Below are 17,299 nucleotides of genomic sequence, written 5' to 3' on the forward strand. Positions count from 1 at the left end.
ATGACTATATCAGTTCTAGAACCTAAGTGGTTCAGAGTAGCCTGTTCGTTGGGGTAACGTTTCTGCGTTTTCGAGCTTGCTTTGTTCGGTCTATAATTTCTTTCGAGACAGATTTAATGTACGTCTAATTCAGGACTCTGCTGCGCTTCCGGCGTCCACATGCTTTCAGCTTTGAGAGGGATGGGATTAAGGCTGGTTACTTCAGTAGGGTGAGCACGTGTTGACCACATGTTACAGGAAAGAGCTAGGTTAGAAATCGGGGTGTTCGTTTTTTCGGCAAAGAATTCCTTAATTCACAATTTTCGCGCAAATTCTGTGAGATCTCTGTGAAGTTCATACTCGTTAAAATTATTATTAGTTGGACAAAATGTAAGGCCATGCTTCAGAATCCGTTTGTCGCTATCACTTAGGGATTTGGAAATATCGACAATGTTGCTGTCAGTGTCCCGCGGCGGAAAAGGCGTATCTTTTGTCTGTATCGAAATTGGCGGGCGGTTGTTAAACTGTCCAGATGTATTCGTATCTAGCGGAAATTTATCTCATTTGTTTACGCTGTTGTTTATCGTGCAGCTTGCGTTCCTTTCTGTCTACAAAATCTGCTAGTGCCTGGCTTTCGTCCGAATTTAGTTCTATCTTACTAAGTTGATCATCGAGGGAATTTAACTGCTCTTGACAATGTTCTTTTAAAATAGCTATGAATGAAAGGGATGCGTCATTTGAAACCTTTTCCCATCGAGCGAGGAGTTCAGGCCTGAGCGCACCGAGGGAGCACCTAACATTAACTCGAAGTCCTTTGGGTATTGTCCTGTGCTGCGAGTAGGATTTGTAAGTGTGTAGGTGGAATCGGTAGTTAGTTTGTTTAGTGGCTAGTTTTATGGCGACCAGGAAAATTCGTCTTTTGGGTTCGGGGCGATTGGTGCTGCCAGATGTAAGTCATCTGCGCTTGTGCCGAGTGGACCTCTTGACGGGTGTTGTGTGTTTAGGGGACTTCTGTTTGGGTGTGGTATCGGTGTCGAGGTCCGTGTCGGTGAAAATCTGGGTGCTAGTGTGCGTCACTAATCACGTAGGTGCCTGTGTGAAGTGGTGGCTTTGTTGTTTAGTGGCTACTTCCGGTGGGATTCCTACGTGCTGTTCCGCTGGTGTGGGATCCACGGTTTCCGTCTGTGTGCCAGCGTCGCGAGTCTTTGGCGTGAACTGTGTGGAGGTGTCCTGGGTCCTAGCGGGGGGAGGCTGTGTTCGTTCCTGGGTGCTGTCGCTTTTGTGGGTGGTCTGTTGTTGAGTGTTGGCCAGAGTGGGAGAGGGAGCATGAGTGGGCTGTAGCGTCCGCTTAAATGTGTTTCTCAGCCAGTACTTTATGTTGTCTGCCATTACTCGGACGCCAAAAAAATTAGGGTGAAGTCCATCTCTGGCCAGGAGTGCCTCAGGGTCATGATGGATCTGAGCGTGGTGGATGATTTCAACGTCTTTTTGGTAATGTTCCATGTCCAGCAAAAAATTGTTGAGCTTAAACGAGTCCTGTGCGTGAGCTGCGAGTTGGCCTGATTGTGGCATGTGTCTGTGGTGCAAGTTGACTACCCTAGGAAGCACGGTTGTCAGGTGCAGTTTCGTGTTTGGTCTGTTGGCATGGACCTCGTGTACCAGTGTATTCATGGCCTCAATGGTCTGTTCCGCGCTGCTGTGTTTCAGGTCATTAGTCCCGCAGTGAATGACGAAGTGCGTGATGTTCTGTGGTGCTGCGGCTATGTTTCCTTATGTCATTGGTTTTGGCGCCGCTCTGGAACCTAATGTATGGTGCATGTTCTCCGGGAGGAGAGTGATTGTGGATGTGCTTGTACTGACTATCACCTATCAACGCTGCATGTGCCAATGAAAGAAGGGGGAGAGGCTTACCTTGTTCCGTCATCTTCCGTTGACTGGAGTCCATGGTAGAGAGAGGGTGTGGTAGATGGTCCATGGTGATCACAAAATGAACAAGGGAGGGGAAAACCTCAGGTTGCTTGAGCCAACGTTTCGACAAGGGGACTTGTCTTCGTCTGGGCAAAGTGTTCATCATTGGCAGGGATTAAAAGAGGAGATAGCGGAGGCCCAACGCGCCGCACAACTCGAAAGACTGTCTACGACCAAGGCCAGCCGGAAAATCCTGGACAACCTGGGAATTGGATATCAAGGCAGGGAGCAGACGCAGCTCCCCGTCCCTGAAGAGATCAGGCGCAACATCAGAGTGAACTCTGTACTGAAGAACATGCACCCGGAGTATAATAAAGGGAGGAGAGCATCGAGAGCCAAGGCGCTGATAAACCAGCACGCGGCCGACACACACGCACGCTACGTTGACGCGGCTGAGTACACCAAGATACACGGTTTCACGACGGTTGTCGTCGACGCGACCGGCACCGTTCGCACGGCCGCCAGCACGAGATGCCCCAAGGCAGAGCAAGCGGAGGAGGTGGCCATCGCCGACCGCGACTGCCACACGGTGCTATGCGACTCGAGGCAGGCGGTGAGAAATTACGCCAAAGGCAGGATAGCGAAGGAAGCGGTGTGCATACTGCAGGCAACCAAGAACGACGATGGCAGCAAACAAGTGAGAATCAAGTGGTTCCCGGCGCACGTGGGCGAGGCGTCAGACCGCAATGCCAACCACAACGAGACAGCACACGCCGAGGCGCGCGCGCTAACGGACCACGCCTCGGTTGACTGGCCGCTGTGGTTCAGCACCAAGGACTGAATGACCGAATACAACGAAATAACCAAGGCGTTCCGCCTAGCTCGCAGAACCCTTCCACCTCCTTGCTCGGGGCTCAGTCGAGAGCAAGCCATTTTATTCAGACAGCTACAGACGGGCTCACTCCCCAGCCCGTCGCTGTTGCACAGAATGTATCCCGAGACGCACCCAACAGACAAATGCAGAGTCTGCCGAATGGAGACGGCCGGCTTCGCACACATTCTGTGAAATTGCAGCAAGTACCAGGAAGAAGCTAAGTGGGAGGATCCCGCCGCGACTGGAAGCAGCCACAGGGAGCAACAAACAAAAGGAACAACTTTGGGCCGTCCAGCATGTCATCGAGGCGCTGGCCCGGCAGGGACCCAGCAAGCCGGCAAAGGCGAGCGGGGACCCAGCGCCCAGAGGACGACGTAGGCCCCGTCTGGAGCGCGCGTTCTACTGCAGGCCCCAAATAAACGTTTTAACAATTCAATCCCAAATTCGTTCCGACACAAGCTTCCTAAGGGGGAAAACCCCAACCCACTTGGAATAGTGGTCCGTTATTACCAGGATGAATTGGTTTCCGCACGCGGACCGAGGGAGGGGTCCCATGATATCGCATGCGACCACTTGCCACGGGTAGTTGCTAACTACCGCCTTCATCATGCCAGTGGGCTTGCCCCCCGAGGCTTGGCTACCTGGCATACCGGGCAGGTCCGGGCGTATCCCAGCACATCCTTTCTTATGCCCGGCCAGGCCGCGACACGGCATAACTTGTCGTAAGTCTTACTGCCATGGCCTGCCAGCGCTGAGTCATTGAAGTACTGCAGGAACCATTTCCGCAATCTTCTCGGGACCACGACTCTGAAAGGGGATGCTATCGCCTCTTCCTCGTGAAGTTGGGGGGATATAGCGGAGCAGCAAGCCATCATCGCCGCCCAGCAGATACGCGTCGTACTTGCCCTCAGTGTTCCCGGTGCAAACTGCACTGCTCGCAAGCTCCTTCAGCACCCGCTAGCATAGACCGTCTGCTTTCTGGGCCTCGATCAGCTCTTCTCAACTGACCGCTACTCCCCAAGACAGATTTCTTTCTGCCTCGCTCCTTGGCAGGCGAGAGGTCGCCGCCACGAGCTGCTGTGTTTTCCTTCTCTCACAGCACGGTGCAGGACCTTTGTCCGTCTGCTCTTTCGCCAAACCGGGTGCGACACTCCCGTCCGCCCTCTCCTCCTCTAACAGCGGTGATGCTGCTTTCTATAGTGCTGGGCTGCGCCGCTGAAGCACTTCCGCCAGCCTTCCAATGTGTGTGTGCGCGCGATAAGGCATCGGCCACCTTGTTCAAGCTACCCCGGCGGTACTCAATGGCATACGCGTAACGTTGCAACGTCAGCACCCATCTCGTGGGTCTGCCTGCGGGGTTCTTGAGCCTCTTTAATCAAGACAATGCCTGATGATCTGTCTGCACGGTGAAGACCGCTCAGTCTAGGTACATGTCGAACTTCGACAATGCAAACATGATCGCCAGGCATTCCTTTTCGGTCACGGAGTAATTCCGCTCCGCCGATGTGAGCGTGCGACTAGCGAACGCGACAGGGCGAAGTTTTCCCTTGTGTTCCTGCAACAAAACAGCTCCAACACCGTAGTCACTAGTGTCTGTCTGCAAGACAAACTACTTGTTCAGGTCGGGGAGGCGCAGACTAGCGGTATTCGCTATTGCGCGAGCCAAGGCAACAAATGCGTCACTCTGTTCCTTGCCCCATATGCACTTCGAGCCTTTATGCAACAGCAGGTTCAGCGGCCTTGCAAGCTCCGAACAGCGTGGGATGAATTGCCTGAAGAACGCAACCATCCCCAAAAACCTCTGCAAGCTTTTCACATCCATGGGGCAGGGGTAGTTCAGAAGTGCCTGCAGTTTGTCATCATTCGGTCTCAGTGTGCCATCATCCACGACAAAGCCCAAGAGGTTCACTCTCTTTGATGCCAAGTGCACTTTCTTTGGATTGATGGTTAGACCGGCACGTCTCATTCTATCGAGAACGGAATTCAGGTGAATGAGGTGGTCCTCGAATGACTGTGAGAATATCACAACGTCGTCGAGGTACGCCATGGCGTAGTTGAACCGTGTGTCACCTAGCACGATGTCCATCAGTCTCATGAACGTGCTCGGGGCGTTAGACAAACCAAACGGGAGTCGAGTAAATTCGAAGAGCCCGCGGTGGCAGGTGAATGTGGTTTTCTCAATGTCACCTCCGGCCACCTCAATCTGTAGGTACCCTCTGCTTGCATCTAGGACTGTGAAGAACCTCGCGTTCACTAACGCGTACATCACAGCCTCGATCGACTGAAAAGGGTATGCAACCATAGGCTTCTGTGAGTTGAGCTTTCGATAATCAACACACAGCCTGACCGATCAATCTTTCTTCGGTGCTAGAACCACTGGTGACGCCCAGGGACTTTGCGAGGGTCTCACCGCACCGGTAGCAATCATCTCGTCAAGGGCACAGTCGAGAAGCTGCCTCCTATGCGCACTTAACGGCCTCGGGTTACACCTGAAAGGGCGCGCATCACCCGTTTGAATCTCGTGCTGAAGCAGGTCGGTTCTGCCCGGTTTTTCCGTGAAGCAATCCAAAAACGAGAGTAAAGTTTTTGCGAGCCTTTGGCGCTGACTACTGGGTCCTGAAAAAGACGCAATAATTGCTTCTAATGGGCCAGTGTCTTTCAGCATCGCGAGGGAGCTCCCCTGCCTTTTTGCTGCACAGGCGTGGCCGCCTTTTGTGCAGGACAGCCAGGCAAGGGTGCGCTTTCGAAGGGAATGAGGGGGCTGAGCGGGCTGTAATGATAGCCAATCTCCCCCACGTCGAGCACAATGCCTTCGCTCGAGAGGAAATCTCTTTCCAGAATTACTGGTATCGACAAGCCAGGCAAATAGACGAATAGATGTCTCCGCTTTCTGCCGTCAAAGCGCATCGTGAAACGCACTGCTCCCTTTGCTTTTAGGTCTCTTCGATTTGGCTGCACTAGTTTTGGTAAAGTTCCGCCACCGTGCAACGAGCGCGCAAGGCCAGTTCTGGCAGTTCACAACACTAGCGCCGCACTGTCGCTGTCAAAACGAATAGGCAAGTTCACAAAATGTGCAGGCCGCCCGGCATCGTGAACTGGCTAGCACTGGCTCCGAAGTGAGTGCAGCGCAGTCGAGAACTCGTCGAGAACTACGCCTGCACTTGCACAAAACGAAGAGGAAAGTGCAGAGGGCGCGCGCTGCACTGGCAAAACGTATACGACAGTGCTGCACTCTCTGAACTCATGCAGCTAGCTCAGCCTGCTGCCCCAGCTGCTAAGCTTAACGGGTTTCGGATGTTAACACGGATGTTACCTATCCAGCAGGCCTCGTACACCTCGTCACCGACCAGTGAGTGCGGAGTAGCATCGGCCCGCTAACTGCACTAGCATAAATGGGCTTGAGCGCTGAACAACTCCCTCAGCTCAACAGGCGAGCGGCACAAAGGCCTTCCCGTCGCCAGCGCGGCGAGCAGGCGACATGGAGCGGGAGTTACTAGCGCCTTGACCACCACGAAATTCTGCCGCTGACGGTGAAAGGCCGGTGCCACCAGTCATCACCGCCAGCGTCTGGCGTTTCCCTGCATACGCCTAGCTTGGCACTCGCGTGCCATGTGGCCGGGCTGGTTGCAATTCCAGCAAAGCCAGTTGTTTACCCGCCGTGTGGACGGGGGACCCCTCGTACCACAAGGCGTTTGGGGACGACTCTCCCCATTCTCCGCGCATTCCTGGGGCTCGCTTGGCGCGCGGCCTGAGGCCCACGCGATGCCGCTGCTCGAACGCGTACAGGTCAAGTGCGTGAAGGACAACAGGGGGTTCCGCCTGCCTTTCCACTGCCATTACCTCGGTGTGCCGACCCCTTATCGCGGATTCTCGGCCTCCATCCCATGCGCATCCCGGTTCTAGCGATTCGGCTGGCCTGGGGGATGGCTGGTAGTGCAGTTCGGCCAGTAAATCCGCCTGCACGGTCTTGGCCTCCTGTGCTAAGGCCTCGAGGTTTGTAAAACCGCGGCCCCGCAGATACGGCTTGAAGCGTGGATGGCACTGCCTGATCACACGCGCGACCTGATCTCGGTCGGTTGCCGTCGGATTTGCCCTCTTGTATAGCTCCTGCATTGCGCGTACAAACTCGAGGAGGCTTTCTTCTGGGTGTTGGGTGCGTAACGCGAGCTCCTTCAGCATCCGGCGCTCATAGTCAGGCGGCAAGAACTCGGCGCGGAAACATTCTTTGAAGTCCGCCATCGACTGGAAGGTCGGCTGGCAGCACCTCCATCGCGCCACGCTCTCGAGGACTACCGAGGGCTCTGGGCGCCCCAGATGATGTGATGCCAGGACCTGCCCTAGCATCACGTCATCTGAGGCACCCAAAGCCCTCGGTAGTCCTCGAGTTGTTGTAAAAACTCGTGGACTGATTTCGCGTCCGTGTACCCGGAAAAGGAGGGGACTTCCATATTTATCTGCGGGCGCGATGCTGTCGCCGATGCTACCGATGCTGCGGCCTGGTTGGCGCCAGCCACCAAACCGAGCTGACGGGCTAATGCGGCAAATATTTCAGTCACCTGCCCTATTACGGCCGCCGCGTTGGGAATTTGCGCGGCCTTTGCCGCGTTCCTCGCCTCACTCCCGGCTGAAATATCCCTCTTGGGAGGCATAGTTCGCGGAAATTGATGGGGAAAAGGCGAGGATCTACTCTGCGTGCTTTTTCCAAGAAAGCCCGCGTCAGCTGTCCGGTTGCACTGGCCAACGGCAACAAAGCGGACAAAGGCATTCATATACACAATCTATCTACAAACACATGAAATATACAACAGAAAGCGCCCGAAAACTACATAAACAACACAAAACCCATAACAAATTTAAAACACTGCACACGTCGCTACCCCGCGAACATTCCGCCTGACCTCCTTAACCCTAGCGGTCCAGCATGGCTCCGAAACATAGAGCGCCTGCCACGAATCTAGCTGCATGTCCCAAAATCTGCAGAGAAATCGTCCACATAGGTGCTAATTAAAGCCGCACGTTGGGTGCCATTAGTTGTGGGCGATTCCTCTACGCGAGGACGCACAGACAGTGACTTGAGGCGGCTCTAGTAACAAAGTAACATTCTGTCGCGGCAAGGGGGTCGGGCATCGTTGGGGCAGCAGGTTCAGGTGGTCCTCGGGCAGGTGTCAAGAGAGAGAGAGCCTCGGCGGTCGCGCCTTCCTTAAGTAGGCTCCCCCGCGTAGCCTTGTTCCCCCTGCCCCACCACTTGGGAGGAAGGGTTGTCGAGGCTAGCCGCGGTGAGCGGCGCAGGACTTGAGTGGGCCCGCGAGCGGACCCTACACCTTGTAGGTCACAGCATCACTTTGATACCAATACGACTCGGCACGCCACAAGCACACTTGCTGGCATGCCTGGAGAGAGAGAGCACTCTCCTTCAGTCGCTAAAGGCCTCAGCATACCCCTGCCACCCTAACTGTGCCCTCCGTTCACAGTTACCGGAATTCTGGTTTAACGAAATTCACGGGACCAGCGAAACATTTCGTTATAGCGGAAGCTTTGCTGTCATGAAATTGTGCCAGAACATCGACAGATTGGACCGCATAGTTCATGAACAACGTTTATTTTCCAAAAATCTGCCAGCTTCGGTCTCTCACCGTTATGAAACTGGCACTGTGGCGCGATTTTCTTGGTACTCCGGAAATATCGGACAGTTGACATGTTCACGTAATAAACACACCCGCTACGTTTTCTGTCAAAGCTAATGGTTTTTTCCTCACTGGTTTTAAAAGCATTCCTGTATTGTCCTGCGAGAACCCATACTGAGACCGCGCTGCCTGGAGGCATTTCGACGTGGACTGGGCGCGTGCTCGCCCGTGTTGCATGTTGAGTGGCGGTCGCATGCACCTCGAAGTCAGTCAATGCTTTAGAAGACGTGCCAGAAATGCGGTTGCTCGAACACATTTTGCTATGTGCAGTACGAATAAACCAGCGAAGTGTCGTTCTGCTGAGTCTGTGCCTATAACCACAGTCACAAGCAGTGCCTGCACTAGGTCAGTGTCTGGGTGCACTAGACAGGGAAACAAAATATAAGTAAAACATTATCACAGTGCTCACCTGCGATCCAAAAGTGAGACTGGAGTGCACCCTAGCCGGCGGCAAGCTTCTTGCAATCATATATCACCTGCTGGCATGTCAAATGTGAGCGGATAGTGTCGTGCCGCTTGCTCAGTGTCGCTAGGCCTAACGTGCTCTGCAATGAAGCTTTGGAAAAAGTGCTTTAGAACCAGCCGCTGCTTTTTACATAAAATGTAACCTTTTTACTGGTTTCTCTCGACACAATAGCTTCATACTGAAATGACCGGTTCTGTTATGCTTACGTCGGCGAAGTGAGCGAAAAAGCTGAAAGCTGCCTTGCACCAATGAACACGGTTCACAGGTGCAGAGTCTGAGCTGCCGGCAAGACCGTCGCAGGCAGTCTTTGCTCCGCATCGCATCTTTATGTGCACATGTCTGAACATTAATTCTGATTCCGCAGGGAATGTCAGCTGCCCTATTGAAAGGACAAACTCTCTTTGGCAGCCATTTTTGATGAGACCTAATGAGATATTCGAGCGTAGTGGATGCGTCAAGAAAAAAAAAATGGTCACTTACTTGCAAAAATTTCGTTGACATGGTACCTTGCTCCAGAAATCGTTCGTTTTGGGGGGTAATAATTGCACTGCCTTGTATGGCTCGCTGATGAATAATCGGAAATACTTCATTGTGGCGGAAATTTTGCTGTTGCAGCGTTCATAGTAGCAGGATTTGTCTATAATTTTTTAATACTGCATGATACCAAGGTAGTGTTAAGACTGAAGGGGGTTTCCCAGTTTTCAAACATTGTCACTGTTATGCCTGCTTCCAGTGGAAGTATTATTGGAGTGATTTTTTTGTGATAGTAGTTAATAACTTGGAATGTGGTCCCTAGTGCATCTTCTATATCCTACTGTCACACAGCACTACCTATCTGTGGCTGCAGTTAACTTTTATTTGCTCTTAAAGGTGCACTAAAGAGGAATCTGAGATCTCTTTTTTACCGTTGGAACTCCATCTACAGTCTCTGAGGAATCTTAGAAAGTTTGAATTATTGTCCTATGCGACTGAGTTCCTTATCAAATCTAATTAATCGTCCCGGCTCCCACCTTTTTTTTAACTCACCTTCGAAAGGAAGTCAGCCAACGCTAGAGTTCCTTTCAGCCAGTCGCATGTCGCCTGCGCTTTTATTTTGTTTTTTTAGGTTTCCGTGAATAAATAGTTTTAGTCGCAGACTACATAGCCGCAAATTAGGCCCGCGGAAATAAAAATGCGCGTGGACTCCTAACTTTCGCCGATCGCAGAGTGGCAAGCTGCCACGACGCTGGCTGAAAGGCACTCAACGCGTTGGCTGACAGTTGTGTGTCCTTGTTCTGGTCCTTTGTCTGCAAGCGCTGTTTTCCCAAGATGACTCTTCGTCTTTTCGAAGGTGAGTTAAGAAAGAAGAGCGGGAGCCGGGATGTTTAATTCGATTCAGTAGGGAAATAGGCCGCACAAGACAATAATTCGAGGTTTCTTAAAATACTCGGAGCGTGCAGGTCGAGTTCCCATGGTAAAAAGACGAGCTCAGAATACTCTATAGTGCTTCTTTAAAGGGACTTTGCAATGAATTAAAAGTCGCTTGTAAATGTTTTCAATGCTGAGAAATGTTGCTAAGAAGCATTCACACCAAGTATGAGTCTTCGGAACTGAGCCGGCTATTTATTAGGAATTTTTAAAAGTGTTTTTTAAAATTCGTGGGCTGATTGGTGTCCTCGTAGTGACCGATTTTGAAAGTAAAATCGTGAAAATAGACGTCACTAGTCCCGTGACGTCAGCAGGCCACCACACGCTGTCATTCGCTGGAGCCACAGCAGCCATGACATCACGGGCATACTTCCGGTAGCCGTGAAAATCGTCTGCTTGTGCCGCTGCGCAACCTCCTCAGGCAAGCACAAGCTAGGGCACTGCCTTCGCGCATATGGTTTCAATTTACCTCTGCCGCCTCTTTCTGTCAGGAGGCGGCAGGAAGGCGAAGGCAAAGAGAGACCGGAGAGACGCTGCCGACGTTGCTGGGGTGTTGGATGCGACAAGAAGAAGTCGCAAAACGAACGTCAGAGAATGATGTATTCATGGGCAGGGCCCAGTCCCAGGGCTGTTTTCATTTTTTTCTGGTGCCCCCAGGTGTACGAGTTGAGGTGTGAGAGGAGGAGCGTAGCTTTTAATCGTCTATAATTTAGTTGTGATTTATGCTAGCTCAAAAATTCTTGCGCTGGGGGGACGAGTGATGGAATGCCTATCTCTCGTCTGCTTTACATAATCTCAGTTAATTTATTTCATAGTCCCTTTAAGTAATAAGTAAATACTTCATTACTTGTGAATATGGAACAGTGCTTATTTGAAACATAAAGTAAGTGTTCTTTTGATTGTTCACTTTTTCAAACTGTTATGTTGGTCTTGTTGCCCTGCCGCGGTGGCTCAGTGGTTACGGCGCTCGGCTGCTGGCCCGAAAGACGCGGGTTCGACCCCGGCCGCGGCGGCCGAATTTCGATGGAGGTGAAATTCTAGAGGCCCGTGTGCTGTGCGATGTCAGTGCACGTTAAAGAACCCCAGGTGGTCGAAATTTCCGGAGCCCTTCACTATGGCGTCCCTCATAGCCCGAGTTGCTTTGGGATGTTAAACCCCAATGAACCAACCATCTTGGTCTTGTTGCTGCATGCCTGGAGTGGTGGTATCTGGAAGTCCTCACCTGTGTGTTCACTCTGCAGGGGGTGACAATCCCAAGCCAGCGGCGGTATGTGGAGTACTATGCCAAGCTAGTCAGCATGCACGAGGAGTACAACGAAGAGACACTGGTGCTGCATTCGCTGTCTCTTGAGCCCGTGCCTACATTCAACGGAGGGACCTGCTGTAAGTTACCCTGCTGTTTGTCAGTGGCTGCCGCTGAGCAAGCATGTACGAATACAGAAATTCAATCGCTCTGGTTGGGAGCCACATGCTGAGTCTCATTATTTTTATGAGAACAAAAAGTAACTGCGCAAAAGGACGGGACAAGAGAAAGAGAACCACACGGGACAAACGCAGACTGACAACTGATTTATTTCACCAACTCCTCTTTCCTTCAGCAGCAAAGCGCATGCGCACCAACCCCCCAAAACAAACACAAAAGCCACGCTCATCTCGTGGAATCAAGGAACTCGAACTCCTTGCGGTACAGGTGTACTGAAGCATCGCTAACACACTTGCCAGGCCCTAATCTCGCGATTTCCAAGGCCTCGATAATTTCCTGTTCTTTCTTATCCCTTAAGCGGATTACAATTTTTGTCATCATGCTTGCAAGTGTGACAATGCTTAGGCAGATGCTGCCCCCTTGAATCGCTAAGATTATCGGATGCTCGAGGGATAAGAAAGAACGGGAAATTATCGAGGCCTTGGAAATCGCGAGATTAGGGCCTGGCAAGTGTGTTAGCGATGCTTCAGTACACCTGTACCGCAAGGAGTTCGAGTTCCTTGATTCCACGGGATGAGCGTGGCTTTTGTGTTTGTTTTTGGGGGTTGGTGCGCATGCGCTTTGCTGCTGAAGGAAAGAGGAGTTGGTGAAATAAATCAGTTGTTAGTCTGCGTTTGTCCCGTGTGGTTCTCTTTCTCTTATCCCGTCCTTTTGCACAGTTACTTTTGTTCTCATAATGTCATACCAACTAGCCCCTCACCGCACTCTTCTAGATCTCATTATTTTTACTGTAAATTTGGTGTTGAACATCGTTTATTATTTCAGGTTCTTTGCCAACGCAAAGAGCTGAGAATTGTTGGGGAATTTGAAGGTTATAGGGTTAATTTGAGAGACATAGAAGAGGCCTTCGCCCTGGCTGATGATGGTGCTGACAAATTGAGGGAATGGTAAAAATGAAAGATTTCCCGACATTTTGATGTACCATACAAATGAAGTAGAGAGGCTTGTCCCCCATTCTTGTGTATCATGTCTGTAAAAAAGCATTAAAGGGTGTTGTACCCTTGGCATATCGAGGTTGTTTGGCTGGCGGGAGCACAAGCAAGGCTAAACGAGCATTCCAGTGCTGAGTTAGCTATTTTCCCTCAAAAATCGGGCTCTCTCCACTTCTCATGTTGCTTGAAAAATTGAACGAAGTTAGTGCATTGTAAACTAAGGGAAAAGTGGCCATCTACACATAACAAAGTAATTAACAAACTACACTTAGTGAATTATTAGGAGAATGGAAGTCATGCTCACATCAAGAACATTTCATTGAAGTCATTTTATGTTGCTTTTGTATTGGACTCTCACACCTTAGAGTTTTGTTGTTACAAAACAGGAAAGATCAACATGCAAGCTGTGTCGAGAAGTGAACACCATAACCCACATTTTATGTTCATGTAAACATCACGAGAAACTAAGAAAAAACATTTCTCACAATTTTTTTAGGAAAACATCCCATTACATTCTAGCTTACTCTCAGGACAAAATTCATTAGTCAGAATTTTCTACATTGTATCATTCTTAAAATAAACAAAGCTTCTAAACCAGTTGTAGTATTTTAAAATACCTGGTAACTCCCTCTTACCAAGCAGAAATTTTAAGCCTTGCATTTGGCGAATTTATTTATTTATTTATTTACAATACCCCTAAGGGCCCTCGTGCGAGGGTATTACATAGGGGGGGCGATACAATCATAAAAATATGGCACAGGAATTTGAACAAAATACACGTAATAATGAATTAAAACTAGTAATGTACACAAATAATAACAAACAACGCAGAATAAAATACTCAGTAAATGCACATAATACAACAAAAATACCAAATCTGTTAGTCCATGGTTTGCTTTAACGAATGCTAAAACGATTGTGGGTTAACCTCAATAGCTATGTGTGATGGCAAGTTATTCCAATCTATTATAGTGCGAGGAATGAATGATTTCGCGTAGAGCATTGAACGGCATGTGATGCGTTTTATTTTGTTAACGTGGTCACGGCGAGGAAAGACTGCAAGGTGTGGCAAAAAGAAGTCGTCGTGGAGGGTGGGATGGTGATACAGTTTGTGAAGCAAGGTTAGGCGAGCGAAATGGCGCCGACATGATAGCGGTTCCAACTCGGCACGTTGTTTTAATGCTGTGACACTGGTGAAGCGTGAATAATCTGAAAAGATGAAGCGAACAGCACGGTTTTGCAGGGATTCAAGGTTGTTTATGATGTAAGCTTGATGAGGGTCCCATATGGCAGAAGCATACTCAACTTTCGGGCGGATTAGCGTGATGTAAGCAAGTTTTTTTAAATGTGAAGGCGCGTGTTTGAGATTATGCCTAAGAAGGCCGAGTGCGCGATTTGCTGATGCTAAGATTGTGTTAATATGGTAATGCCAAGTTAGGTCAGACTGAAAGTGAACTCCTAGGTACTTGTAAGTTGTTGTAAGTTCAACTGTATCGTTATTGAGGAAGTAGGTTGTAGCAATTCGAGTGGAACGGTTAGTAAACGACATTAACTTTGTTTTAGATGCATTTAGAGACATTAGCCAGGAAGAACACCAAGCCGTTACAGCGTCAAGATCAGTTTGAAGTGAATGGCGGTCGGTTTCATTAGTAATATTACGATATATTACACAATCATCCGCGAATAACCTAATTTGAGACGATACACACTTGGGTAGATCGTTAATAAAAATTAAAAAAAGCAGAGGGCCAAGTACACTTCCCTGGGGGACTCCAGATGTTACGGGGACAGAAGACGAGTTAAAGCCGTTGACAGAGGTGAATTGTTTTCTGTTATCGAGGAATTGTTTTATCCATGAAATAACGTTGGGATGGAGATTTAAGTTTGTCAATTTGGTTAGGAGCCTGTGATGGGGAACGCGATCAAAAGCTTTAGAATAGTCTAAAAATACTGCGTCAACCTGTAAGCCAGCGTCTACCGCGGAAAATATGTCGTTAGTAAATCCAGCGAGTTGTGTGTCGCATGAATAACCCTGCGAAAACCGTGCTGGTATTTGAAGATGATATCGTGCTCCTCTAGATAATTAATCACTTGAGTATGAATTATGTGTTCCAGGAGTTTACAGATGTTGCTGGTTAATGAGATAGGGCGATAGTTAAGTGGAATGGTGTGGTCTCCGGATTTGAAAATGGGTATTACTTTCGCTGTACGCCAGTCGTCAGGAATTGTACCAGATGATAATGATTGTGAAAAAAGTGATGTCAATACTTGATAGAGGTTTAGAGAGGCATTCTTTAGTATTTTGTTATTAAATCCAAGGTGATCAGAGCTAGTAGTAACTTTGAGGTTATTCAAAAGGGCAAGAATGCCTGATTCATTAATGATAATTTCTGGCATGGAAGTGACGGAAGATGACTGTAACATGGGCGAGGAAGTGGTGTCTTCATGGGTGAACACTGAGACGAATGCGTCGTTAAGAAGCTGTGCACACTCAGTTTCAGTTACTGGATCACCATCAGGATTAGTTAGTACGATTTCGGGGTGGGAACTCGGATTGATGACGCGCCAGAATCTATGAGAGTTATTGGTTAACATGGTGGACAGGTCGTGACTGAAGAAATGATGACGAGTTGTTTTAAGCAGTGACTGATATTCGTGATCGCAATGTCTGTACTTTGTCCATGATGATGGAAGACCTGTTTTGACTGCTTGGCGGTACAAGCGTTTTTTTCTTATTATTAAGACAACGAAGGCGATTTGTGAACCATCGTGCATTTTTATGATATCTGATGGTGATGACTGGCACAAACTTGTCGACAAGATTAGTCAATGTGTCTTTAAGTGATTTCCAATTTGTTTCGACTGAGCGAGATGAAGAGTGAGCTAGGAAGTCCTCCGAAAATGATTGCAGTGCAGAGTTAATCCCATCGAAATTAGCGCGGTTGTAGCAATGAATTCGCTTAGTGGATGTTTTCTTTCTACCGAATGGACGAGTGATGTACCCGGTGATGATGTCATGATCGGATAGGCCTTGTAAATGCAAGATATCGGAACAAACCTCAGGGTTATTTGTTAGGACGAGATCAAGAATATTTGCCGTTGTTGCGGAGCGGCAGGTAGGATCAGTGATAAGTTGAACAAGCGAAAAATCTAAGCAGGTATGAAGGAACATGTGGGCTTCCTGGTCACTGGGGTTAACCGTAAGATTAGGCCAATCAATGTTTGGGAGGTTAAAATCACCAAATACAAGGAAAATGGAGTTAGGAAAACGCACGTATAAGTCACTCAATATTCTATGAAATTCACCTGAAAATGTGGCAGTCATATCTGGCGGTCGGTAGAAGGCAGCAATAACAACATCAGCAATACCAATTTTGCATCGTATCCAAACACATTCAAGAAAAGTAGTGACAGTGATCGGGACAGCAGATATTTGTTTCTTTGTAGCAATAAGGACGCCACCCCCTTTTCTATTTTTCCTATCACAACGAAAAAAGCAAAATTCGGATTCACTGAGAAGAATGTTAGCATCCGGAATAGTATCGTCCAACCAAGTTTCAGTTAATATCAGAAGTGAAGCGCCCGTTGAATCTAGGAGGGAAGAAAGGGCAACAGATTTTGAAAGTACACTTCAGATATTAGTGAAAAGGAAACTACTGCTATTCACTGAATTAAGACTAGTGTTCGACGAGCATGAAGACACTGGAAAAAATGAGGTGGCTGTTGGAACCGGTCAATCGGTCGTGGAAAGACTAACTGGCACCGCTCGGCCACTGGCGACATCCCACAGATACGTATCCTTATTGATATGCAATTTATCGAAAGCCAAGCGCACACGGTCACCATATTTTTTAATCGTTTTTGAGAACTGCAGCAGCTGGCGGCGTTTGTTACGGACAGCAAGCGAATAATCACGTCCGATGCTAAAATTTGTTTCCTTTAGCTTGCGGCCGTTACTTAGAATGGCTTCGATTTCTTTATCGTTGATAAACTTCGCTTTATCGTTGATGATGGCCTTAGTTGCCAGTATGCCATAAAACACAACACAGTACAACACTTGCCTTATTAAGGGGGGGGGGGGGGGGGGATGAAGGTCTTAAAACAATTTTTTTTTTATTTATGGCTGGAGTCTGATGAAACTGCTCTTAATTGTGTTTCTCTGTAGATTTCAAATATGCAATCACAATTGAGCTGCTGGTCTTAAATCAGAAGTTATCTTACAAAGTCTAGAGCGTAATTGGGTAATTTCTTAATTAGCTTTAATGATTTTTGCATTGCATTTTGCTGCTTTTTAATTAAGGAATTTATTGGCAGAGAGTTCCCATACCCAATAACATTCTTAGTTTTTCTCTATAAAGAAATGCCATCCTGAAATATTATGTGAATTCATAAAAGATTGCATTATTTGACTATGTAACTCGGTAAACTAATTGCAAGTAATTATTTATATGTGGCCTTTACAGAAAAGTAAGAATGTCATCGAGTGCCTCGCTTCTTTCTGAAGAAAATGGTACAGAAGTTGTTTTTGTGAAACAAAAAGAAGTTATGAAAAAGCTGTGTAAGGTT

The 17,299-nt window shown here is 48.6% G+C and overlaps 1 protein-coding gene across 5 annotated transcripts in view; it reads left to right on the forward strand.

The window, feature by feature from the left end:
- The window catches only part of LOC149352585 (phosphatidylinositol 3,4,5-trisphosphate 3-phosphatase and dual-specificity protein phosphatase PTEN-like), an 82,280-nt gene that overhangs the window by 30,630 nt on the left and 34,351 nt on the right, over positions 1-17,299 (forward strand). For all 5 annotated transcript variants that reach the window (XM_089581767.1, XM_089581766.1, XM_089581765.1 and 2 more), the window contains one exon: positions 11,560-11,701. In XM_089581767.1, coding sequence (XP_089437893.1) covers positions 11,560-11,701 — 142 coding nt within the window. The remainder of the gene's footprint in view (positions 1-11,559; positions 11,702-17,299) is intronic.

Source organism: Amblyomma mixtum, chromosome 3 (assembly GCF_055824585.1).
Source record: "Amblyomma mixtum isolate Tamu chromosome 3, ASM5582458v1, whole genome shotgun sequence".
NCBI classification, from domain to species: Eukaryota; Metazoa; Arthropoda; class Arachnida; order Ixodida; family Ixodidae; genus Amblyomma; species Amblyomma mixtum.